The sequence below is a fragment of the Phacochoerus africanus genome, chromosome 8 (genome assembly GCF_016906955.1).
Source record: "Phacochoerus africanus isolate WHEZ1 chromosome 8, ROS_Pafr_v1, whole genome shotgun sequence".
Lineage (NCBI taxonomy): Eukaryota > Metazoa > Chordata > Mammalia > Artiodactyla > Suidae > Phacochoerus > Phacochoerus africanus.
Genome location: NC_062551.1, coordinates 71800407 through 71824697, shown reverse-complemented (window position 1 = coordinate 71824697; position 24291 = coordinate 71800407). Strand labels below are relative to the sequence as shown.

Genomic DNA, 24291 nt, shown 5'->3' with positions numbered 1-24291 from the left:
CGCACGTGTGGCATATGGAAGTTCCCAGGCTAGGGGTCTAATCAGAGCTGCAGCTGCCAGCCTACGCCACAGCCACAGCAATGCCAGGTCCAAGCTGCAGCTTGTGCCAACACCAGATCCTTAATCCACTGAGCGAGGTCAGGGATCGAACCCATATCCTCATGGACACTATGTCAGGTTCTTAACCTGCTGAGCCACACTGGAAGTCCCCATCTGTTTCTACCTTCTAAAAATGTGTTGAAATCACTCATCTGCCGATGAACTCTTTATTCGTTTGATTTCTTTTCCCCATCGTCAAGGGTTTAGACTTTTCTGCACTCTGGCGAATGCCCATTTAAATTGGAGGCATCTTCATAAACTGTACATAGATCTAGCTTGCGTTCATAAAATAGCCTTGCAAACAAGTCAAAATTTTACCAGCCCAACAATTTCGAGAAGAAGAATTTTTAAATTAGAAAACAATTTAAAAATCGTCATCAGAAACTCTCATCCAAAGGCCAAGTTTGGATTTTATCCCACTCACCGGAACTAACTATTCAAAGAAAAACCAAAGCCCAAACCTGACCTCGTTAACAGCTGGGGTCGAAGGTCATCTGCCCAGTTGGGGGTGGGGAGAGGTGCCACTGTGGGGACACAGAACTCGGCCCCTTGGTTGGGGGTGCAAACCGCTCACCCTGGAGTTTGGTGGCCATCCTTGGCGGGCAGATGGGGCGGGGGACGCAGTGGGCACAGGAGTTGATGGCTGACGTGGCACAGAACAGGCCAGGCCGACACTCGCAGACGCTGGAGGAGTTCCACGTGCATGGTGTTTTCTCCACGAGGTCACCTGAGGGACACAGAGAAGGGCCCTGAGGAAGGATGGGGCTGCCAAGGGCAGGGGGTCCAGAGAACCCACAGAGGACAGAGAAGCATTTGCCCAGGAGCCTAGGCTCTTTGACAGTTCTGCAGAGCAGATCTTTGGGGGCTCAAAATAATTACACTACATGAAAGAAGCCAACAAGGAAGGATGGCTTTGTTTCTAGGAAAAGCCAAGAAATGCACACTCTTCAATGGTGACAGAAGGTTCCCTGGGAATGGGAGTGGGGGCGGGGAATGGTGGGGAGGGGTGGTAAGGAGCTCGAGGAAACTTTTTTTTTTATTTTTTGTCTTTTTAGGGCCAAGTCCACAGCACATGGAGGTTCCCAGGCTAGGGGTCCAATTGGTACTGTAGCCACCAGCCTACACCACGGCCACAGCAATGCACATCCGAGCCACGTCTGCGACCCACACCACAGCTCATGGCAACACCGGATCCTTAACCCACTGATCGAGGCCAGGGATCAAACCCACAAGCTCATAGTTCCTAGTTGGATTGGTTTCCGCTGCGCCACAACGGGAACTCCTTGAGGAAACTTATCTTGAGCGTGGTGATGGTTTCAAAGCTATATCCGTGTGTCAAAACTCATCAAACCACACACTTTAAACAGGTGCATTTTATGGTATGTCCACTACCACTCAGTAAAGCTACGAAAAGAAAAAAATCCAAAAAATAAAATAGAAGTTCCTTTAAATAAAGAAAATAATCCAGGGGTTCCCTGGTGGCCTAGCTGTTGAGGACTCGGCATCATCACTGCTGTGGCTCGGGTCACTGCTGTGACCTGGGTTCAACCCCTGGCCTGGGGAACTTCCAGGAACTTCCACATGCCACTGGTGTGGCCAGAAAAATGAGAAGGAAAGAATCCACAGGACAGGGATAAGTGGGCGTGGGGAGAGATGCACCAAGACTGGCTATGACTTGATGATTCTTTAAAACTGCGTGACAGTCCGTAACCACTCCTGATTCAATCTACTTCTGAGTATGTTTGAAATATTCAATGACGAAAAGTGGGGTTTTCTTTCAAAATCAAAAAAGCAAGTTGTTAGTGGTTTTCGTTTGTTTTTTTGGCCGCCCTGCAGCATGTGGAGTTTCCGGGCCAGGGGTCAGATTTCTGAGCCACAGTTACAACCTATCCCACAGCTACGGCAACGCTGGATGCTTTAACCGACTGCACTGGGCCTAGGATCGAACCTGCAGCCTGGTGCTGCAGAGATGCCGCCAAGCCCATTGTGCCACAAGGGGACCTCCTATTAGTGGTTTTGCAAAAGAAAAAGGATACTAAGGCACGTATATATGTTGGGAATATTTTGCATGCTCTCTTTGCAGGTGAAATGGAACGATGCATCAGTAGCTTAGACAAACGTGACTGGCTCAATAAGGACATTTCTCAAGAGGCAGGATAGTTAGAGGCCTTGCATGATACAGATAAGGAACTGCAAGGGCTCTTCCTGCAGACTCCAGAGAGTGTGGGAGCTGGGGATGGCTTGGGTGATCAGTGCAAAGACAAGAGCCAGCTCAGGGATGAGTGGGATGGTTTGGGACAATGACAGCACCTCTCATTATTCATCATACTATTCTATTAATATAACCACAATGCAATTATCCAGAAGAACCTAGTTTAACCTACTAACTCCCAGGACAGCTCTCTGAGAGAAGACTGTGATTGTGCCCATTTTACAGATGAGGAAACTGGGTCCTAAAGAGGTGAAGACACTTGCTTGGCTTTTTTTTTTTTTTGTCTTTTTGCCATTTCTTGGGCCGCTCCTGGGGCATATGGAGGTTCCCGGGCTAGGGGTCGAATCGGAGGTGTAGCTGCCAGCCTACGCCAGAGCCACAGCAACGCGGGATCCGAGCCGCGTCTGCGACCTACACCACAGCTCACAGCAACGCCGGAACCCTGAGCAAGGGCAGGGATCGAACCCACAACCTCATGGTTCCTAGTCGGATTTGTCAACCACTGCGCCACGACAGGAACTCCTGCTTGGCTTTATAAGCTCGCCAGTATAGAGCTAACCTGAACCCCAGACTCTACTCCATGGCCTTATAGGGCTTCGATTATGCAAGTTGAAGGAATTCTCGGGCCCAGAGTCCATCTCTTATTCCCCCATCTGACAGGGCAGCTGGGACAGTTTCTGTTTTTCCAAGAATGGAAATATCTCTGGCCCCATCTGCCCATCAAAAAGCACAATTTATTTTCCCTCCATGTTTCAAGGAGGACCCATGACCCCCGCTTCAGGCAAAATGTACTTGGGGTTTTATGCTGTGTGACTCCCAGGACTGGGTCATCACAAAGGTTATGGTTAGAATGGATGAGCAATGAGCTCCGCTGTACAGCACAGGGAGCTATAGCCTATATTATCTTCCATTGTGTACAGAACACGAGGGAAGATAACATAAGAAAAGGAATGTAGGAGGAGTTCCCGTCGTGGCGCAGCAGAAGCGAATCCGACCAGGAACCATGAGGTTGCGGGTTCGATCCCGGGCCTCACTCAGTGGGTTAAGGATCCAGTGGTGCCGTGAGCTGTGGTGTAGGCTGGCAGCTGTAGCTCTGATTCGACCCCTAGCCTGGGAACCTCCATATGCTATGGGTGCAGCCCTTAAAAAAAACTTTTAAAAACCCTGGCCCAGCCATTCCCGAGGGCTTGTGGCCCTTGGAAGTCCCCCAAATTCCTGAGCCTCAGTTTCCTCTTCTGTAAAATGGGGGCAACCGGAGTTTCCCTAGTGGCTCAGCAGCTAACAAACCCAATTGGTATCCATGTGGACGGGGGTTCAATCCCTGGCCTCGCTCAGTGGGTTAAGAATCTGGTGTTGCCGTGAGCTATGGGTCACAGATGTGGCTCAGATCCCATGTTGCTGTGGCTGCGGTGTAGGCTGGCAGCTACAGCTCCAATTCGATCCTTAGCCTAGGAACCTCCTTATACTGTGGGTGGGGCCCTAAAAAAAAAAAACACATAAATAAATTAAATTAAATGGGGGCAATCACAATCCAGGCGTCATAGGAAAGGTCCAAAAGATAATGAGACTAGCTTGGAACAGGTAGGCGATGAATAAGCATTTCCTTGAAGGAAAGCGTGAGTGAACAGAAGCTCTGCTCAGGGCCACTGGGACCCACAATCATGGAGCTCCCGTCATGCTCAGCGGGTTCAAAACCCAACTAGTCTCCATGAGGATTCGGGTTCCATCTCTGGTCTCCCTCAGTGGATTAAGGATCAGGCGTTGGCGCAAACTGCAGTGTATGTCACAGATGAGGCTCGGATCTGGCGTGGCTGTGGCTGCAGTGTAGACCAGGAGCTGCAGCTCCAATTCAACCCCTAGCCTGGGAACTTCCATATGCTACACCAGCAGCCCTGAAAAGAAAAGGAAAAAAACAAAAGCAAAAAAAACACCATCATGATGGGGCATCACTAGACTCAAGAAACCCCAGCAAGGTGAACCAAGCTCCGAGAGGCTGGGCACCCAAGACCGAACTCAAGGTTCCCCACTCCCAGATCCTCAGCCTCTCCTCCACAAGCCCCCTGCTCCCTGGAAGGAGCCCCCGGAGGAGAGACCAGGCCCCTACCTCTTAAACACCTCACACAGGCCTTGCAGCGTCCGTCCCTGTCCAGGTAGAAGTTGCGGCCACACTGCTTCTGGCAGTCAGCAGACCCCTGAGGGCAGGGCTGCCGTAGAGTCAGCCCTAGGAAAAGAAGCAGAGAAGCTCAGGTCAGGCCACCCTGGCAGAGGCCCCAGCAGCCCCTCCACGGCTGAAGCCCCGCCCAGCTCCACAGCCAACTCCCAAACTCTGCACATGTCAGTCAACCATTCAGAGGGCATCCTGAGGCTCAGAAAGGGAACGAATGTCTCAGGCCACACAGGAGAAGAGCACTCACTGCCCCCTAACCAGGATCCCCCGCTTCTTATCCCTTTCCTCTCAATGCTCTGTCGCTGCCCTGCTCAAAACTGTGGAAGCCACTTTTTCTTTGAGTGCAGCAACGAGGCAAGGATGGCTACTATCACAACTTCTATTTGTTTGGTCCTGGGGATCGTAGGCCACACAGTAAGGCAAGAAAAAGAAATAAAAACGGTAAGGTTCAGGAGTCCCCGTCGTGGGACAGTGGTTAACGAATCCGACTAGGAACCATGAGGTGGCAGGTTCGGTCCCTGGCCTTGCTCAGTGGGTTAAGGATCCAGCATTGCCATGAGCTGTGGTGTAGGTCACAGACGTGGCTCAGATCCCACATTGCTGTGGCTGTGGTGTAGGCTGGTGGCTACAGCTCCAACTCGACCCCCAGCCTGGGAACCTCCATATGCCGTGGGTGCAGCCCTGGAAAAAGACAAAAAAAAAAACAAAAAAAAATTTAAAAAATTTTTAAATAAATTTAAAAAAAAGAGTCAATGAAGAATTACTGTTTTAGGAAACACACGTGCAAATGTTTTTCATTATTCATTACGGCCCCCAAATGGAAACAACCCAAATATCCAAAAACTGCTTGGATAAACAAAGTGTGGTGACCCTATAAGCTGCTGGGTAATAAACAAGAGGGAACGGAGAGCCCTGTCCGTCACCATGGGAACCAATGGGGCATGAAATCGACACTACAGAGGCTGCGCACGCCAGCATCTGCCTCCTGTCTGGCACACAGGAGGCACTCCGAATGTGAAGCCAAGAGTCCTTCCATCACCTACTCTGGCCCCCAAAGCCCTCGGCCCCAGAAGACCTTGAGCCCCCCTTCTCCCCACAGCTCAGCACCCCGACCCTGACCACCACACACAGTCACCCGCCAATCAGACACCATCGCCCCCTTTCTCTGGAGAACTTACGTGGATCTGGATTGAGCTTCCCCACGGAGGAGGAAGAGCTGGGAGGTGATTTAGGAGCATCTTCCCCAGCGAAGGGGGTGGTGCCTCTGAGAAGCGTGGTCCTGGCCTCGGAGCTCGCTGGGGATGCAAGGGCCGGCTTGGCCTGGGGGGTGGTGCCGCTGGGAAGGAAGCCAGGGATGGGACTGGCAATTCTCCTGATGGCGCAAGGGAAGTCTGTGCTTAGGAGAACCGTGCCCATGGAGACGGGGTCCCAGGGCCTCTGCCCTCAGCCTCTGGCAGGCCTGCTGTCAGCTCCAGGGAGCAAGGGCTGTGTTTTCTAGGCCTGCTGGGTCTGCTGTGTGCTCAGGGCAGGCTGGACACATACCCAGGCCTCCAAACACTGATGGACTTGGCAGAAAACCACCCTGGGCTGAAGCCCACCCGCGCCCCCAGCCAGCAGTGCCCTGAGCATCCAGTGGGGTGGGACAGCCCCACGCTAAGGTGACTTGGGCAGGAGAGGGCGGGGCGTCACCTGGCGGGGGCCTTGCAGTCCTGTGGGTTGGTGCTGCAGTCGGGGCTGGCCCCTGGGGGAGGCAGCTCACAGACAGTGTCCCTCTGTGCTGTGCCTACAGGGAGGACGGTAATGCCTTCAGACTTGGTACCGAGGAGGCCAGAGACTCTGAGAACGGACCCTTCACCACGAGCCAGGAAAACACAGTGGCCCTCTGGCGTTTGTGCCTGACCAGCATCTGCTCCCCGCTGGGGTAAAGCAACCCAGTGTTCCCTGGAGAATTTCTCCTCCCAACCTGAGTGTCTGTGCTGAGGAGCTAGGACCGAACGACCACCCCACATCCCCACTTGCGGGAGTTGCTGTGGGACCAAGCTGGATCAATGAATCCACCCCATGCCTCTGCGCATGATGGACTGGCTCCCAGGTGGGCACATGACCCAAACCATACCTATGAGATGAAATTTCAAATTTTTATTTGGGCTGTTGAGAATGAGCGAAGGAAAAGCTGTCTTTCCTCTGGGGTTGAGTAGGAAGCAAGCCTGGAGCTGCTTGGTGGGTATCATACAAACCAATACATAGGGGAGTAGAGATGAGAGCTGGGAAAAGACAGAGCTCCTGGATCCAGCCATGTCTGAAGCTCCACAAAGTTTATACGAGCCAAAAAATTTTGTAACTTGCAAGCTAAAGACTTCTGAAGACTACTGAGTGAAAGTAAAGTGAAGAATAAAACACATAGTGTTTTCAATTAAGTAGAATTTGAAGGTTTTGGTGGAGGCAGGTATGAGCAATGCTGGCTTATCTTGTCTCTCTGTGCTGTGGTGGGTTGACAAGACCCCTGCATAAGGTTCAAAGGCTGGATTAGATAGTCTGTGGTCTTGAGCAATTACCTGCCATCGCTGAACCTCAATTTCCTCCTTCGTGAAATGATACAGTCTTTGGGAGTTTGGAGAACTTCAGGAGAGACAGCCTGTGCTGGGTCTTAGCGTAAGGCTTAGCTATAAGCTCAATCTGAGGCAGAAGCTATTCTCCATTTTATAGCTGGAGACACTGAGGCCCTGAAAATTGCTTGGTGGGAAGACCCAGAGAGGAATCTAGAAGTGAGCCAGGATTTGACAGCCAAAGATTAGAGCATTTCTATAACAGTGCTATCCAAAAAAATATGTGAATCACACATCATTTAAAACTTTCTAGGAGTTCCCATTGTGTCAAAGCAGAAATGAATACAGTTAGTATCCATGAGGAAGAGGGTTTGATCCCTCGCCTTGCTCAGCGAATCATGGATCCGGAGTTGCCAGGGGATGCTGTGAAGATTGCAGATGCAGCTCAGACCCAGCATTGCTGTGGCTGTGGTGCAGGCCAACAGCTGTAGCTCCGAGTCGACCCCTAATCTGGGAACCTCCATATGCCATGAGTGTGGACCTAAAAAGAAAAAGAAAATTTTTTTCTAGTAGCCGTTTTTTAAAATTTATTTTTTGGGAGTTCCCATCGTGGCTCAGTGGCTAACTAATCCGACTGGGAAACATGAGGTTGCCGGTTCAATCCCTGGCCTTGCTCAGTGGGTTAAGGATCCGGCATTGCCGTGAGCTGTGGTGTAGGTTGCAGATGTGGCTCGGATCCCAAGTTGCTGTGGCTGTGGTGTAGGCCGGCGGCTACAGCTCCGATTCGACTCCTAGCCTGGGAACTTCCCTATGCCATGGGAGCGGCCCAAGAAATGGCAAAAAGACAAAAAAAAAAAATTATGTTTTGGCCACACCTACAGCATGTGGACATTGCCAGGCCAGGGCTCAAACCCATACTGCAACAGCAACCCAAGCCACTGCAGTGAAAACACCTGGTACTTAACCCATGGCACCACAAGGGAACTCCTGGTAGCCACATTTTAAAAAGCAGAAAGAGGGAGTTCCCATTGTGGCTCAGCAGGTTAAGAACTAGGCTAGTATCCATGAGGATGCAGGTTTGGTCCCTAGCCTCATTCAGTGGGTTAAGGATCCAGGATTGCTGTGAGCTGTAGTGTAGTCCACAGATGCAGCTCTGATTTGAGGTGCAGCCTGGGAACTTCCATACGCCACGGGTGCAACCCTTTAAAAAGAAAAAAAAAAAAAAGCAAAGAAAAAAGAAGTGAAATTAATGTAAACGATACATTTACTTAACCCAATATATCTAAAATATTATGCCAATAGGTGATCAATGAGACGGCTTACATTTTTTACGCTATTTCAAATCCAGTGCATATTCTATTCTGACAGCACATCTCAATGTAACTGGCCACATTTTAAGTGTTCCTGTTCAATGGCCGGAGGGGTGGATCATACTGTTTTAGCCGGCAGGTCTGAGGGCAGCAAAAAGAGGCCTCTGGCGCCACCGTGTGGCAGATTCAGAAACACCCATCAAGAGAGCCTCGTCTGCTGGAGCCTGTCCACAGGCTGGAGTAACAAAACTCAAGGCTATCTTTCCTAGAGATACAAGTATTCCTGAGCTAGAAAGGTTCCCAGGAAAGGCCTTATAGTCACCCCTCCACAAATGACAATGGGGAGACTGAGCCCCAGAGATGGATGGGAACATGCGTCATAGATGCAAAGCTCTACAAAATCCCAGGTATCAGATGCCCAGTCCAGAGGGTTTTCCACTCCCTGCCTGGCCCTGCTTGCAGGTGGTGGGCTTCTGAGTGTCCCTCTGTGGAGGGTTCTGCACGACCAGGGAGAATCTGGCCAGATTTGAACCCCACCCACCCCCAGCTCTGATCTTCCTGTTACATCATTCAACAGGTATCTCTGCAAAGCAGCCTCTGCACCTGGCATTGGATTGGGCAGCAGGGAGATGACTGTGGGGGGATGGGCATGGTCTTGGCCCTCTCGGAGCTACAGCCTAGGGAAGGAGACAAGCACCGATCACACCAAGACAGAGCGTTTGCATCCATGCTGGGAAGAAGATAGGACCTGTGAGAGGTCAAGAGCTTCTGGACGGATGCTTAGACCGAGAGCTGAAGGCAGAGTCAAGTTGACTAAGTGAACGGGGAGGGAAGGGTGTCCCAGGCAGAGGAAATGGCATGTGCAAAGGCCTGGTAGATGGAGAATCACTGTGGGTCCATGGAGCAGACCAGCCAGTGCCCAGAAAGGGAGGGGCTGGTGCCGAAAGCTGAGGCTGGAGGAAGGCGGGGCCGCCCACACAGAGTCACATCCTCCACACTCTGCTTCCAGAAAGACGGGGGTGGGTACCCTTTGTCCTATTCCTCCCACGGAGTACAGCTAAAAGCCTTGCACTTGCAGTAAAACAGAGGCTCTGAAAGGCGGTGAGAAGACCGAAGGTGAGTGGCCTTGGGACGCAGAAATGGCAAAAGGCTGAGTCCCCTGGGTTTTTTCCTGGCTTTGTATCTCCCAGACCTGGAGCCCAATAAGCCGGCCACCCAGAAATGCCAAAGGGCATCCAGAGTTAAAAAAAAAATCCGCTAAAAAGCCTGTCCTCTGTTACCACAGGATCATGTCCTCACCTCCAGAATAATGAGAAGACGCTAAGTGTTTTAGCAGGTATGTGTGTGGTTCACCCCATTGGATTTGTTTTTGCAGGGATGGCTCTGAGAGGAGGAATGAGGGGGTGGCGGGAGGAAGAGAGAACGAGGGGGCAAAATCTACGGGACTGGGGAGGGGCTGGCTGTGACGGCTGAGGGAAGGCAGGAAGGAGGAGGCTTCGGAAAAAGATCAAGTTGGGGGAGGCATCACAGGCTTCGGTGGGCACTGCGGTCCCAGTGGACACTCCCTCTTACCGCTGCCCTCTGTGTGGCTGCAGCACCTCTTCTGGGCTGTGGTCCAAAGCCCGCCCACTCTCCACACCTCCCTTCTGAAAGGCACCCCCAATGCCACCCACACAGGATCTATGGTCCTTATCTCCTCTCTGATCACAGGCCCTCCTTGTACTGTCAGAAAACTAGAAGCCCAGAGAAGGCAAGGAACTTGCCTGAGGTCACACAGCAAACTGGAAAAGAAACCCATTTCTCAGTCTTGAGCCTGGCGCCCAGTCTCCTGGTGCCTCTAACTCCCAATGACTCGATTGTGAAGGGGGGAAACCAGCCCTCATCTTCTGGGGAACCTCCCGGGACAGAAACTTGAGGTTTCTTTCTTGTTTATTGGGGATCAGAGATTTCTGTCCTGGGGCCTCAGACCAACCCAAGACCTCCTCCAGCCAGGTCGGTGCCTCAGGCCACCAGGGTCCTCCTGAGCGTGGGACACAAGGCGCAGGGATGTGGCATCGGGGCCTCTGGGCATCGTCTGCATAGAAGATGTGATCCATCCAACAGGAAGGAGGAGGGGGAGGTCTGGGTGGGGGTGGGGTGGTATTGACACAGATGATGGCCCTGTGGGGAGACTCACCCTGGAACTTGACAACCTTCCCGGGGGGGCAGACGGAGTGGGGCAAGCAGCGGGCACAGGAGTTGACGGCTGACGTCCCGCAAAACATGCCAGCCCGGCATTCGCACACGCCAGAGGAGTTCCACGAGCACGGCTTCTTCTCCACGAGGTAGTCTACGGGACACGGAGAAGGGTCAATCAGGGACAGAGGGAGGGGGAAGGAAGGGACCCAGAAACCCCCCCGGGATGGTCCAGCATGGACCTGTTGGGCAGAGCGGCTGCCACGCCCAGCCCTTCCTTCCAGCGGAGGGCAAGAGTGTCGCATAGGTGGGGTCCACGGGCAGCCTCCAGCTCCCAGCCCACCTCCCTGGAGATCAATAAAATCATATTAAAAATAAATTAATGTCCCAAACGTAAAATGGGCCTCAAAGACATTAAATGCACATTTCTAAGTGAAAGAAGCCAATGGAAAGGCTACATGCTGTGATTCCAACCATGTGACATGTAGGAAAAGACAAAACTACAGAGACAGTAGAAAGATCAGTGGTGGCCACAGCTCAGTAGCAGGTGGGAGGGGGGAGGATGAACGAGCAGAGCGTAGAGGATGCTTAGGGCAGTGACACTGTCGTGCATGAGAGCACAGCAGTGATGACATTAAACAGCTGTCAAAAACCATAGGATACACACCACAAGAGTGCAGCTGAATGTAAACCATGAACTTCTGGTGATATGGAGTTCCCGTCATGGCACAGTGGTTAACGAATCCAACTAGGAACCATGAGGTTGCGGGTTCAGTCCCTGCCCTTGCTCAGTGGGTTAACGATCCAGTGTTGCTCTGAGCTGTGGTGTAGTCACAGACGCGGCTCAGATCCCCCATTGCTGTGGCTGTGGTGTAGGCTGGCGGCTGCAGCTCCAATTAGACCCCTAGCCTGGGAACCTCCATGTGCGGCAGGCGCTGCCCTAGAAAAGACAAAAAATAATAATAATAATGTAACAATATCGCTTCAACTGTCAACAAGGTATCATACTAATGCAAGAAATAATAAAGAAGGAAACTGAGGAGTGATGGAGAAGAGAAGCTTATGAAACATCTCTGTACTCTATGCTCAATTTTTCTATGAATTGAAAACTCTTCCTTTTTTAAATTTTCTTTTCCTTGGTTTTTTTTTTTTTTTAATTTTCTTTTTGGCCACCCTGCAACATACGAAGCTCCTGGGCCAGGGATCAGATCTGAACCACAGCTGTGGCAACGCCTGATCCTTAATCCACTGTGCCAAGTCCACTGTGCCAGGCCAGGGATGGAAACTGTCCCAGCGCTCCAAAGATGCCACCAATCCCATTGCACCACAGCGGGAACTCCAAACATTGCTCTTTAAAAAGACCTATTAAGGAGTTTCCTGGTGGCCTAGAAGTTAAGGATTTGGCATTGTCACTACTGTGGATCCAGTTCCATACCTGGCTCCGGAACTTCTGCATGCCATGGGTGGGCCAACGACAGCAAAAAGTCTATTAAGTTTTTTAATGAGCAAAGGACTTGAGAAGACTCTTCAGAGAAGATACACAAATGGACAGCAAGCACACGAAGAGAAGCTTGGGGTTCCCATGTGGCTCAGTGGTAACAAACCCAACTAGAATCCATGAGGATGTGGGTTCCATCTCTGGCCTTGCTCAGTCGGTTAAGGATCCGGCGTTGCCATGAGCTGTGGTATAGGTCACAGACGCAGCTCAGATCTAGCATTGCTGTGGCTGTGGTGTAGGCCAGCAGTTACAGCTCTGATTTGCCCCCTAGCCTCGGAACTTCCATATGCTACAGGTGTGGCCCTAAAAAGCAAAAAAAAAAAAAAAAAGACGCTCAATGTCATTAGTCATGACATCCAACCATTAGTCATCAAACCAAAACCACAATGACAGACCACATCGTATCCACTAGGATGAAGAGAATCAAACAGACAGACAATGACAGGTGTTGACAAGGACGTGGAGAAATTGGGGTCCTCAGAAAATTCCAGTGGGAATATAAAGTGGAGTTCCCTGGTGGCAGAGTGGGTTAAGGATCAGCTTTGTCTCTGCAGCAGCTTAGGTCACTGCTGTGACATGGGCTTGAACTCTGGCCCCGGAACTTCTGCATGCCATGAGGGCGGCCAAAAATAAATAAATAACAATAAAGTAGTACTTAGCTGGGGAAGGCAACCTGGCAGCTCCTCAAAAAGTTAAACATAGACTTACCATATGACCCAGCAATTCCACTCCTAGGGACATGCCCACGACGACTGAACACATGTCCACACAAATACGTGTACGTGAATGCTCATGACAGCATTATTCATAATAACCAAAAAGCAGACACAACCCAAATGTCCATCGACTGATAAATGGGTAAACAAAATGTGATACAGCCATATATTGTGATACTTATGTTGTGGGCAAAAAAAAAAAAATCTGGAGAGGCCGATGACAGGCAATGAGTAGACATCCATGGAAAACTCAAGAAAAAACTCTTAGAGTAGTTGCCTGCACAGAACATCACAGGCCTGGCAGAGGCAGACAAGGGTGCATGGACTTGCCAATTCCAGGGAGCCAGGCCAAGTGGCAGAAACAAGCAGACACCCCAAGTGTGGGGTGCACCCCTCTCGAGGCATCAGGAGCTCTGACAACAACCATCTGACAGAAGGGAAGGTACACCCCTGCACCTGTGAGGACAACACCCATCTCTGGCTGCTCTCTGTCCCCCACCCAGGCCCTCGGGCTCCTGGACTGAGGGTCAGAAGTAGAGCTCCAGTTCCTCAAGCAATTAAACACAGAGCAACCACAGGATCCAGCAATCCCGCTGCTGAGCGGATACCCAAAAGAAAGGAGAGCGGGGACTTGAAGAGACGTTTGGACGATGACATCCACCGCGACAATATTCCCAACAGCCCCAAGGAAGAACCAACTCGATGGCGCCCCCTTGTGGCTCAGCGGGTTAAGGATCTGGCCTTGCCACTGCTGTGGCTCTGGTTACAATGTGACACAGATGTGATCTCCGGCCTGGGAACTTTTGCATGCTCTGGTGCTTCCAAAAAAAACTAAAAAAAATTTAAAAAGAGAAAAGGTGGAAACAACCCCTATTCATGGATATGAAGAAACAAAATATGGTAGATCCATCTGATGAGATTGTTTTAAATTTTCAGGCCACACCTGCGGTACATGGAGGTTCCCAGGCTAGAGGTCAAATCAGAGCTGCAGCTGCCAGCCTACACCACAGCCACAGCCACACCAGATCTCAGCCACATCTTCGACCTACACCACAGCTCACAGCAACAGGGGATCCTTAACCCACTGAGCAGGGCCAGGGATTCGAAACCACATCTTCATGGATACTGCTTGGGTTCGCTCTTTTTTTTTTTTTCTTTTTCTTTTTGTCTTTTTAGGGCCACATTGGCAGCATATGGAATTTCCCAGGTTAGGGGTCAAATTGGAGACACAGCCGCCAACCTACACCACAGCCACAGCAACTCAGGATCCGAGCTGCATCTGCGACCTACACCACAGCTCAAGGCAACACCGGATCCCTAACCCACTGAGTGAGGCCAGGGATCAAACCCTCATCCTCAAGGATACTAGTCAGGTTCTTTAACCACTAAGGCACGACAGGAACTCCCACTGGTTGGGTTCTTAAGCTGCTGCGCCACAACAGGAACTCCTATCCAATGGAATATTATTCCACCTTAAGAAGGAAGGGAATTCCACGACATGCTACAGCAGGGATACACCTTGAAGACATTATGCTAAGTGACATAAGTCACAAAATGATAAATATCGTATGCTTCCACTTCCATGAACTTCCGAGAACAGCCCAATTCAGAGAGACAGAGAGTAGAAGGGTAGTTGACAAGGGCTTGCAGGGGGCCGGGGGTGGGTGATGGGGAGCTAGAGGTTTTTTGTTTTTTGTTTTTGTCTTTTTGCTATTTCTTTGGGCCGCTCCCACGGCATATGGAGGTTCCCAGGATAGGGGTCGAATCGGAGCTGTAGCCACCGGCCTACGCCAGAGCCACAGCAACGCGAGATCCGAGCCGAGTCTGCAACCTACACCACAGCTCACGGCAACGCCGGATCCTTAACCCACTGAGCAGGGGCAGGGACCGACCCCGCAACCTCATGGTTCCTAGTCGGATTCGTTAACCACTGCGCCACGACGGGAACTCCGGGGAGCTAGTGTTTAAGGGGGACAGAGTTTCTACTGGAGAAGATGAGAAAGTCTCGGAGCTGGATGATGCTGAGAGTCGCCCCCAAATAAGAATGTCCTTAGAGCCACTGAACAAATTTTTTTTTTTTTTTTTTTGCTTTTTAGGGCTGCATCTATGGCATATGGAAGTTCCCAGGCTGGAGGTCAAAGTGGAGCTCCCTGGCCCTGGGAACCTCGGTATGCTGTGGGCAGAGCCCCAAAAAAAAAAAGGGGGAAAGGAAAAATTCAGGACTGAGAAGCTGTGGTAAGTGGACTCACAGTGTGCAGTGAATAAATTAATTTCAATAGCCAAGTAATGCTAACACGGGCCGAGGACCTCAGGGCCACAGAAAAGAAGACCAGAAGCCCAGACTGAGAGGACAGCGAGGCTGCAAGCTTCATCTCTCTTTACAAGGAGTGAAAAAAACACTTCATTTTTCTTTACAAGGACTCAATGGATGCTCTCCTACCCCAGCGCTGAAACAAGGAGATTAAGACGATGCCACAAGAGGCAGTCATTCTTTAAAGGATTCCTAGCCGCTGATGGATTTTCATAACCTCTTTTCTTAATTGTAGAGGCTTTGTTTTGTTTTGTTGTTTTTTGTCTTTTTGCCTTTTCTAGGGCCGCTCCCTCGGCATACAGAGGTTCCCAGGCTAGGGGTCTAATTGGAGCTGTAGCCACCAGCCTACACCAGAGCCACAGCAACTTGGGATCCGAGCTGGGTCTGCAAACTACACCACAGCTCACGGCAACGCCGGATCCTTAACCCACTGAGCGAGGCCAGAGATCGAACCTGCAACCTCATGGTTCCTAGTCGGATTCGTTAACCACTGAGCCACGATGGGAACTCCAATTTTAGAGGCTTTTTAAGGCACTACTGTCTCTATGACAGTTACTTCACCTAGTTTCTTCTCACTCTGATATATTTGAATGAAGTGAGATGTAATCTTTTTAATGCCATAAATAGGATGATCCCATCCTCTTAAAGAGTCCTTCTTTCTCTATGTGTATAGCCTGTCTGGCTACTAACCTACCCCTTCTTCTCTCTGTATAAAGGGACAGAGACGTGTCCGTCAACCACTGATGGGGAGGGGCAGAGTTCACCCCATCCCCTTACGCCTATGTATTGCTTGAATTTTCTTTTCTTTTCTTTTCTTTTTTGTCTTTTCTAGGGCCACACCTGGGGCATATGGAAGTTCCCAGGCTAGGGGTCCAAACGGAGCTGCAGCTGCCAGCCTACACCACAGCCACAGCAACAGCAACGCCGGATCCTTAACCCACTGAGCAAGGCCAGATATCAAAACCTGACTCCTCAGGGATACTCTTCAGGTTTGTTACCCCTGAGCCACGGCGGAAACTCCCTAGTGTTTGAATTTTTACAAGGCATATAAATTTTGTTTAATAAAATGCAGTCCACAGAGTTCCTAGTGGTTCAGTGCTGTCATTGCTGTGGCTCGGGTCACGGCCATGGCTCGGGTTTGATCTCTGGCCCGGAAACTTCCACCTGCTTCAGGGTGGCCAAAAATGTTTTAAATTTAGAAAAATAACATGTAGTCATTAATTTTAAAAATTTTAAATTACCAGAGAAATGCTAACATAAACAAAGAAGAATGACAATACCAAAATAAAACAAAAATGAACTCCCATGATGGTGCAGTGGAAATGAATCCAACTAGGAACCACGAGGTTGTGGGTTCGATCCCTGGCCTTGCTCACTGGCTTAAGGATCCGACGTTGCCGTGAGCTGTGGTGTAGGTCGAAGACCCAGCTCAGATCTGGCGTTGCTGTGGCTGTGGTGTAGGCCGGCAGCTATAGCTCTGATTTGACCCCTAGCCTGGGAACCTCCATGTGCCGCAGGTGCAGCCCTAAAAAGCAATTTAAAAAAAAATGGAATTAAGATAAAACACATTATAAGGAACAAGGAGATATATTTCAGCCCACCAAGATAACATGATACTCATGAATATTGTACCTAATAACACAGCTTTGACATTTAGGAAGCAAAAATAGATAGAATGCAATGAAAATCTGACGAAAAACCATTGGGAGGTAGATGTTAATGCCTCTACCTGAAAAACCAACCTTTGTGGAGGCGACAAAAATAAATGAGGGATATATGTTATTTTAAAGAACACAAGTCACCAGCTTGATCAGACCGGTATACATGGAATTTTTTACACAACAAACAGAATACACATGTACCCTCACCCACTAAACATACTAAGAAGTATGAAAATGTATAAGGCCACAAGAAATCTCAACAAATTTCCCCACCCCACCCTCCAAAAAACCCAACATACAAGCATGAGCTAGCACACAAACCACATTCGCTCCCCACAAGAAGAAATTAAACAATAAACGCTCTTATTGAGAGAGTTCTCCTGGAACCACCGTGGTCCGAGGGGAAGCACAGAATTCTTGGTGTCAGACAAGCAGTTCAAGCTGCCGCGCTACCACTTAGCAGAATGTTGTAACTTTGGAAAGGCCCTTAACTCCCCTAAGCCTCGGATTCCTCACAGTAAAGCTGGGTTAAGAAAGACTCTTCCAGAGTTCCCGTCGGGGCACAGCGGAAATGAATCCAACTAGGAAGCATGAGGTTGCGGGTTCGATCCCTGGTCTCGCTCAGTGGGTTAAGGATCTGGCATTGCTGTGGCTGTGGTGTAGGCCAGCAGCTGTAGCTCTGATTCAACCCCTGGCCTGGGAATCTCCATATGCTGCAGGTGCAGCCCTAAAAAGAAAAGAAGAAAAAAAAAAAAAAAGATTCTTCCGCTAGGAGGTTAGCAATGAGCAAACTCAGTAAGTGTGAGTCCCTCCCTTGAGGAAACATGAGAGCTAAGTCTCTCCTTTAAAAAAGCATGGATGCAAAAGATCACAGCAGATAACAATTCCAAATCCACGGGGGGAAACTGAAGCCTCTGGGGACAATTCAGAGGATGGCACCACATCTTTTTTTTCTTTTTTCTTTTCTTTTTAGGGCCACACCTGTGGCATATGGAAGTTCCCAGGCTAGGGGTCAAGTCAGAGCTGCAACTGGGGCCTGCGCCAGATCCGAGCTGCCTTTGTGACCTACACTGAAGCTGGCGGCAAAGCCAGCTCCTTAACCCACGGAGCGAGGCCAGGGATCAAACCCGCATCCTCATGGATACTAGTCAGGTTCACAACTCACTGTGCCACGACGGGAACTCCCAGGCACCTAATCTTGATGCTCCTCCGCCTTCAAGGTTCTCTGCCTCCCCTGCCCCCCCCAACCCTCAAGGCTCCCCATCCTCCCGGCAAGGAGCCCCTGGAGAGTCAGGGCCCTTACCTTCAGAACAGGTCACACAGGCTGTGCAGCGGCCGTTGGTGTCCACGTAGTAGCCACGATCACACTGCTTCCTGCAGTCAGTGGGCCCCTGAGGGCACAGGGAAGGCTCTGGAGAAGAGAATCAGAGAAGCTCCAGGCAAAGGCCTCACCTCCAACCACCCTCCAACTCATCCCTGAGGTCCTCCCAGCTCCACTCCCAAACCCCCAAATGTGCCAGTCTAACTGTTATGCTGCAGGCGGAGGCAGTAATACTCAAGAGGGCAGTCCCCGCCTAAGGCCACCTGGAAGCCGGGAGAAGCAGCACAGGTCTGGGAGGTGACCTGGACTTGGGATTCCAGGGCTGCCACTTGCCAACTGCGTGGCCTTGGGCAAGTTACAGGAGCCTCGTGGATGAGCAATAATTGTGTAAGCTGATAGGGCAGGGGGTCCCCAGAGAAGAGAGAGAACCAGGAGGGACTTTCTTGGCCTAAGAGAAGCCATTTGGGCCTAAGCCATCTTGAGATCTAAGCCTGGCCACAACACGTGCCCTTGAACAGGTCTTGGACATAACTGCCTAAAGGAAATAAAAGAATACATGGCTGTTAGCAGGCAAGAGACGTCATAACAGCAAAGAAAGGAAATCAGCGGTAAACTCCTGGTCCATTCCGATGGTAAAGATCACGTCAAAGCCCTTTCTTGAGCTGTTGTGCAGAATTTAACCCCACGGCCGGCCCTTGGATTTAACTGGAACCCACCAGATCAACGGGAACCTAGGGCATCATGATGTTGACACTTTCTATTATTTCATTTTTGGCTTTTTTTGGGGGGGCCACACCTACGGCACATGGAGGTTCCCAGGCTAGGGGTCCCATCGGAGCTGTAGCTGCCGGCCGACGCCACAGCCACAGCAACGCCGGATCGTTAACCCACTGAGCAAGGCCAGGGATCAAACTCAAAACCTCATGGTTCCTAGTCGGATTTGTTTCTGTTACGCCAGGACGGGAACTCCAATGTTGACCTTTTCTAAAGCATGGACCCTGTCTTTGCCTCAATTTCTATGCTGAAGTCTCTTCTGCTCAAACCGCTTCATGTATATAACATGGAAGCATCCTTAGTTTAAAATGTCCCCAGTTTTGCTACGAGGGGAGACCCTGCTTTGGGAAAGATCCCCGGTGTTCCCCTTACTTACTGCAAATAATAAATCCTTTCTCCTGATCTTTGGCTTGGTTGTGTCTTTTGGCTCGACACCCACCAAGAGGTGAACCCAGTTTTTTGGGTAAGAGTTGGATAATAAAGTTTATAATAGGATCCACCTCCTAGGGTTGTTGAAATGATAAAAGAATTTATGAAGATAAACACTATCCAGTGTCACAGCAGTCCCTAGCACCAGGTATGCACCAGACGAGCCCTGGTCACCTCTTCAGGCAGGAGTCCTATTTCTGTTTTATTTGTTTGTTTGTTTGTTTTTGTCTTTTTAGGGCTGCATAGAGGCATACGGAGGTTCCCCGGCTAGGGGATGAATTGGAGCTACAGCTGCTGGCCTACACCAGAGCCACAGCAACACCAGATCCAAGCCACGTCTGCGACCTACACCACAGCTCACGGCAGTGCTGGATCCTCAACCCACTGAGCAAGGCCAGGGATCAAACTCGCAACCTCGTGGTTCCTCGTGGGATTCGTTTCTGCTGAGCCGTGACGGGAACTCCTGGTGGGAGTCCTGTTTCATTGCAAGAACTGGGTCACACAGTCCCTAGACCATAAGGCTTCTAATCCAGCCTGACTCCCACTGTGCAGGGATAGAAGACACCAGAGGTTGCACTGACTGCCTGGGGCAAAGGTGCAGCAGGCAGCTGGAATGTCCCCAAGGCCATTCACCTGTGATATAACACGTGACTATCCCCTGCCTGCAGACTCCTGGCGTCACGGTACATCACTCGCTTGACTGGTGTCCTTCGGAAAAGGCAGGAAATGCGGACACAGAGGCAGACACACACACAGAGGACACCCATGCGAAGATGGGAAGCGAATTGCCACAGGCCAGGGAACCACCAGAAGCTGGGAGAGAGGCCAGAACCATTCCTGGCACCTTCAGAGGGAACACAGCCCTGCCAACACACCGACAGTGGACTTCCAGCCTCCAGAGAAGAAATCTCTGCTGGGTAAGCCACTCCGTTTGTGGTTACTTTGAGTGTCTTTGTTTTCTGTTTGTTTGTCTGTTGCTTTTTAGGGCCACACCCATGGCATATGGAGGTTCCCAGGCTAGGGGTCCAATCGGAGCTGCGGTTGCCGGCCTACACCACAGCCACAACAACTCGGGATCCAAGCCTACACCACAGCTCAGGGCAACGCCAGATCCTTAACCTACTGAGCAAGGCCAGGGATCGAACCCATATCCTCATGGATACTAGTCGGATTCGTTTCCACTGTGCCACGACGGGTCCTGAGCATCGCTTTTGGAATCTGAAACCAAACGGTGAAGGAAGCCCCTGGAGTTGTGCTGCCTCTCAGGATCGGTGGCCAAGTGTCGCTCTGCCCTGACCCTCCCAATCTCTGATGAGGGTCTTCTAGTACAGATGTTCTCAGCGCTGGTCCTCACCTCTCACCTCTGGCTCAGCATCAGACAACCCGGCCCCAGATGCTTCTCTGCTTGGGCAGCCAAAACTCCTGCACGGAGAACTGCTCCTCCCCAGTCTGGGCTGCCAGCTCTTCTGCCCTCCCCTCCCCCACCCCCTCCCTTCCACCAAATGGAGCCCCTCCCAGTTCCTGAACCCCCGTCCCTGCCCCCTCCAGGCCTGGGCACACTCTGTGTCCTCTAACCAGAGCACACCCCCTCCCCTCCTCGGCCCGGCCAACTCCTGCTCATCCTCAGGATGCCTCTGGATGCCACCTCCTCAAGGAAGCCCCCGCTGCATGTTCCAACTGGGTCTGGTCCCTCAGGAGCGTGTTCCCACGCCTTCCAGCAGCCCCACACGCATGCTAGGCGCCTATGGCAGCTGACATATTCCCAAAGGGCTTTTTGGCCCACGGGCTGCCCTTGAAGCTCTCCTATCTTCCCCCGTCCCCGCCGGCCGTGGTCCTGGGCAGTCCTGGCCTGGGGGAAGCAGAACCAAGGGGGACATCAGCACTTTCTCTGAGCCATCAGAGGCTTTCTTCTTGTGCTTCAGAAGTGGGCCTGAAACATGTCTGTCCAGGGTCCCCCTCTGTTCCCCCAAAGAAGAAGGGCCGATGGAGAGGGAACTGTGGGCTAGTCAACTCAGCCAGAGCAGGGAGGGCAGGGGACAGCTCCTCCTCCTTCCTGCTCATGGTCCTTGGAGAAATCTCAGCTCCTGGGACAAGATGGGGTACCCCACCTGGCCCCAAACTGACGATGCTCTCCGCCTAACACCAGGTACACATCGTCCCCCCATACCTGCAGGAGAGACCCCTCCTGGGGAGGTGAGTCTAACCCAAGAAGCAGGGTGCAGAGTAAGAAGGGGTGCAGCCCCCCTCCCCCTGGCTCTGCTTCCTCCCCCTGCAATGCTTAGGGTCAAATAAGGACCAAGGGCTCAGGATTCTAGTTAGACAGCCACGTCTGAGCACCCACCCACCCCCGCCCCGAGTTGCTCATCAGCTTGTGACCATGGCAAATTCCTGAACCCCGCCATATCTGAGTTTCCTCTTCGGCTTTCCCATCAGGGCTCATTGACCTAAGAGAAGCAAGGGGCTCAGCACTGTGGCTAGCGTGGAACATGCTCCACCCATGATAATTGTTGCTGTTGTTGCAAAGCAGTGAGTGAGCTCCCCGTCACAGGGCAGGGGGTGTGTGTGAGCGGGATCAGCTGTCGAGGATGCTAGAAAAGGCATTACAAGCCTGGGTGGGAGGAGGGATCTGATGACATCTCAACTTCTCAGTCTCAAAGGTCTCCCCATTTCCTTCCTCCGCCAACCTGCCCCCATCAGCTGCGTGCTGATGGCAGGGGGCGGGCAAAATGTCAGAAATTTCCCCCCCACTCGGAGACAGAGGAAGGGGTTTTTGCGGGTTTTTCGTTTTTCCTCTGTTGCATGCCTGGAAGCACAGGGTCAATAAAACTCCAGCAAAAATGCCCCACCCACCACACCCACATGAGGTGCTCAGTCACCCCCCTGTCACTGAGCTTGGAGAGAGGACGTGGGGGGAAGGGAGCCCCCTCTTGCCAAGTCACAGCGCTCGGTGGAGGGAGCCTCGGGCTGGCATCATTCTCTCTCTCTCTCTCTCTCTCTCTCTCTCTCTCTCTCTCACCACCCACTTCCCATCAAAGCCCCGTCAGGCTGGTGTCAAGGTTACTGGGGGAGCTGGGGAGAAAGTGTCTGTCTCCTTGCCGCTGGGATTGTGGGTCCTATGGAAAGTCACAGAGCCCTGCAGGCCACACCACTCAGGAACCCTGACCACGGCTCGCATGGGGAAATGTGATGTGTGAGCAGCCACATAGGGCTGGGCTGGTGAGGTTTGTGGAGGTGGTGGAGGAGGGCGTCAGGCATGTACAGAGGCCCAGAACCCGACAGTACTCAGTATGTTCAGAGGACATGGAGCACAGCAGTTCCCATAGAAAAGCCAAGGGAGAAAAGGCTGGAAGGGTGACAACGGACCTCACTATGAGAACGAGCAATAACCAACGGCTGGATGGATGCGGGTGGAAGAGTGGATGAGAGGGGGATGGGAAGAGGTGGGAGATGGATTGGGGATGGATGGGAGGATGGGGGGAGGGCGGGTGGCGGGGAGACAGTGCTACGGACTGAACGCTGTACCCCCAAATCCATGTGTTGAAGCTCTAACCACCGAATGTGACAGTATTTGGCAGCAGGACTTTTAGGAGTAATTAAGGTTTTGAGGTCAGAAGAAGCGGGACCCTGATCTGACAGGCTCACCGGCCTTACGAGAAGAGGAAGAGAGGAGTTCCCCTGCGGCACAGTGGGTTAAGGACCTGGCATTGTCACTGCGGCAGCTTGGGTTGCTGCTGTGGCCTGGATTCAATTCCTGGCCAGACCCCCAAAATTTAAAAAAATAGAAAAGAAGAGAAAAAGATCTTCCCCCCACCTTTTGCCATGAGGAAGTATCTGTCTGCAAGCCCAGAAGAGATTTCTCCCCAGAAATGAAACCAAACTCTGCCGGCACCTTGATCTTGGGTGTCCCGGCCTCCAGAATTTTGAGAAAACAAATGACTGTTGTTAAAGGTGCCCCCCAACCCCCCGCTCCAGTCTACAGTATCGAGTTATGGCAGCGGGAGCTGACTGAGACAGATGGGTATGTGCACGGGGCACGGGTGGCAGCAAGAATGGGAAGGCGGGGTGGGGGGGAGGATGGGGAGGACGAGACAGGAGGAGGGAGGGAGGGAGGGATGGGTTAGCGCGGGGGTAAAAAGATAGCTCGGGAGATGGGCAGGTACTTGGGGGGGGCAGGTAGGTGGGGGGCCAGCCACTTAGGCACCGCAGAGTCCCAAGCAGTGAAAAAAGCATAGGCACCTGCCTGTTATACATCTGGAAACCCACCCTAAATCATAAAATAAAGGAGAGAAAGTCCAATCAAGTTTTACTTTTTTCCCCGCCAGCGATGTCTCACAATCATTTTTGGAAATAAAACATATCACATTCTTTCCCCGAATATTCCTCTTGGTCCTTCCGTGGCCTGAGCACGGGCTGGGTCTGCCCTTGTGGTGGAGCAAAGAGGCTGCAGGTCTAGGAACAGATGGACCAGGGTTCCTGCCCAGCTCCGCTCACACACTCCTGGTGACCTGGTGCATCGTGGCCTGTCACCACCCTCTACTGGTCCCAAGACCCCAGCCCACCTCCAGTGGCCTGCCATCCTCACAGTGACAGACAGTTATAATGGGTCCATAGGTCCAGTGCCCCTGGCACTCTTTGCTGATATAACTAATGTCTTTTCTCCCTGGTGGGTCCCTGTTGCCGGAGGCCTGAGGCCACAGCTGGGCTTTATCTCTTGCCCCGCCCAGCTAAGGCCACTGGATGTGCCTGGGGACTTTTGATAACACAGAGAATGGCAGTGCCCTACGACCTTGGGGCCCGGCCATCCACAAGGTGGGAGAACAGGCTTATCCCTGTTCTGGAAGGACATCCTGATGGAGCCCTTCGTCTACTCAGGGTCCCCATCCTGGCGCTGGGGGTGGGTGAGCCTTCCAGGAAGGGAGCCTGGGTGGGAGGCTGGTCCCGAGAGAGCTGCAGTCCCGGCTGCATGCGTTCCCAGGGCAGAAAAGACGAGGCCAGGTTAAGTGGCTCCACGGGTTAAGAACACAGCATAGTGCTCATGAGGATGCAGGTCCGATCCCTGGCCTTGCTCAATG

At 51.6% G+C, this 24291-nt stretch overlaps 1 protein-coding gene across 5 annotated transcripts in view; it reads right to left on the bottom strand.

Moving 5' to 3' along the window:
• The window catches only part of TNFRSF8 (TNF receptor superfamily member 8), a 72697-nt gene that overhangs the window by 28608 nt on the left and 19798 nt on the right, over positions 1 to 24291 (bottom strand). For 3 of the 5 annotated variants that reach the window (XR_007136514.1, XR_007136515.1, XM_047792409.1), the window contains exons 3-8: positions 17999 to 18106; positions 10511 to 10663; positions 6168 to 6261; positions 5657 to 5850; positions 4416 to 4532; positions 674 to 826 (exon numbers count right to left, since the gene is read on the bottom strand). Coding sequence is in view for 1 of the 5 variants with exons in the window: in XM_047792409.1 (XP_047648365.1) it covers positions 674 to 826; positions 4416 to 4532; positions 5657 to 5850; positions 6168 to 6261; positions 10511 to 10663; positions 17999 to 18106 (819 nt within the window). In the remaining 4 variants the exon portion in view is untranslated. The remainder of the gene's footprint in view (positions 1 to 673; positions 827 to 4415; positions 4533 to 5656; positions 5851 to 6167; positions 6262 to 10510; positions 10664 to 17998; positions 18107 to 24291) is intronic. The other 2 variants (XR_007136517.1, XR_007136516.1) reach the window with 1 other exon arrangement.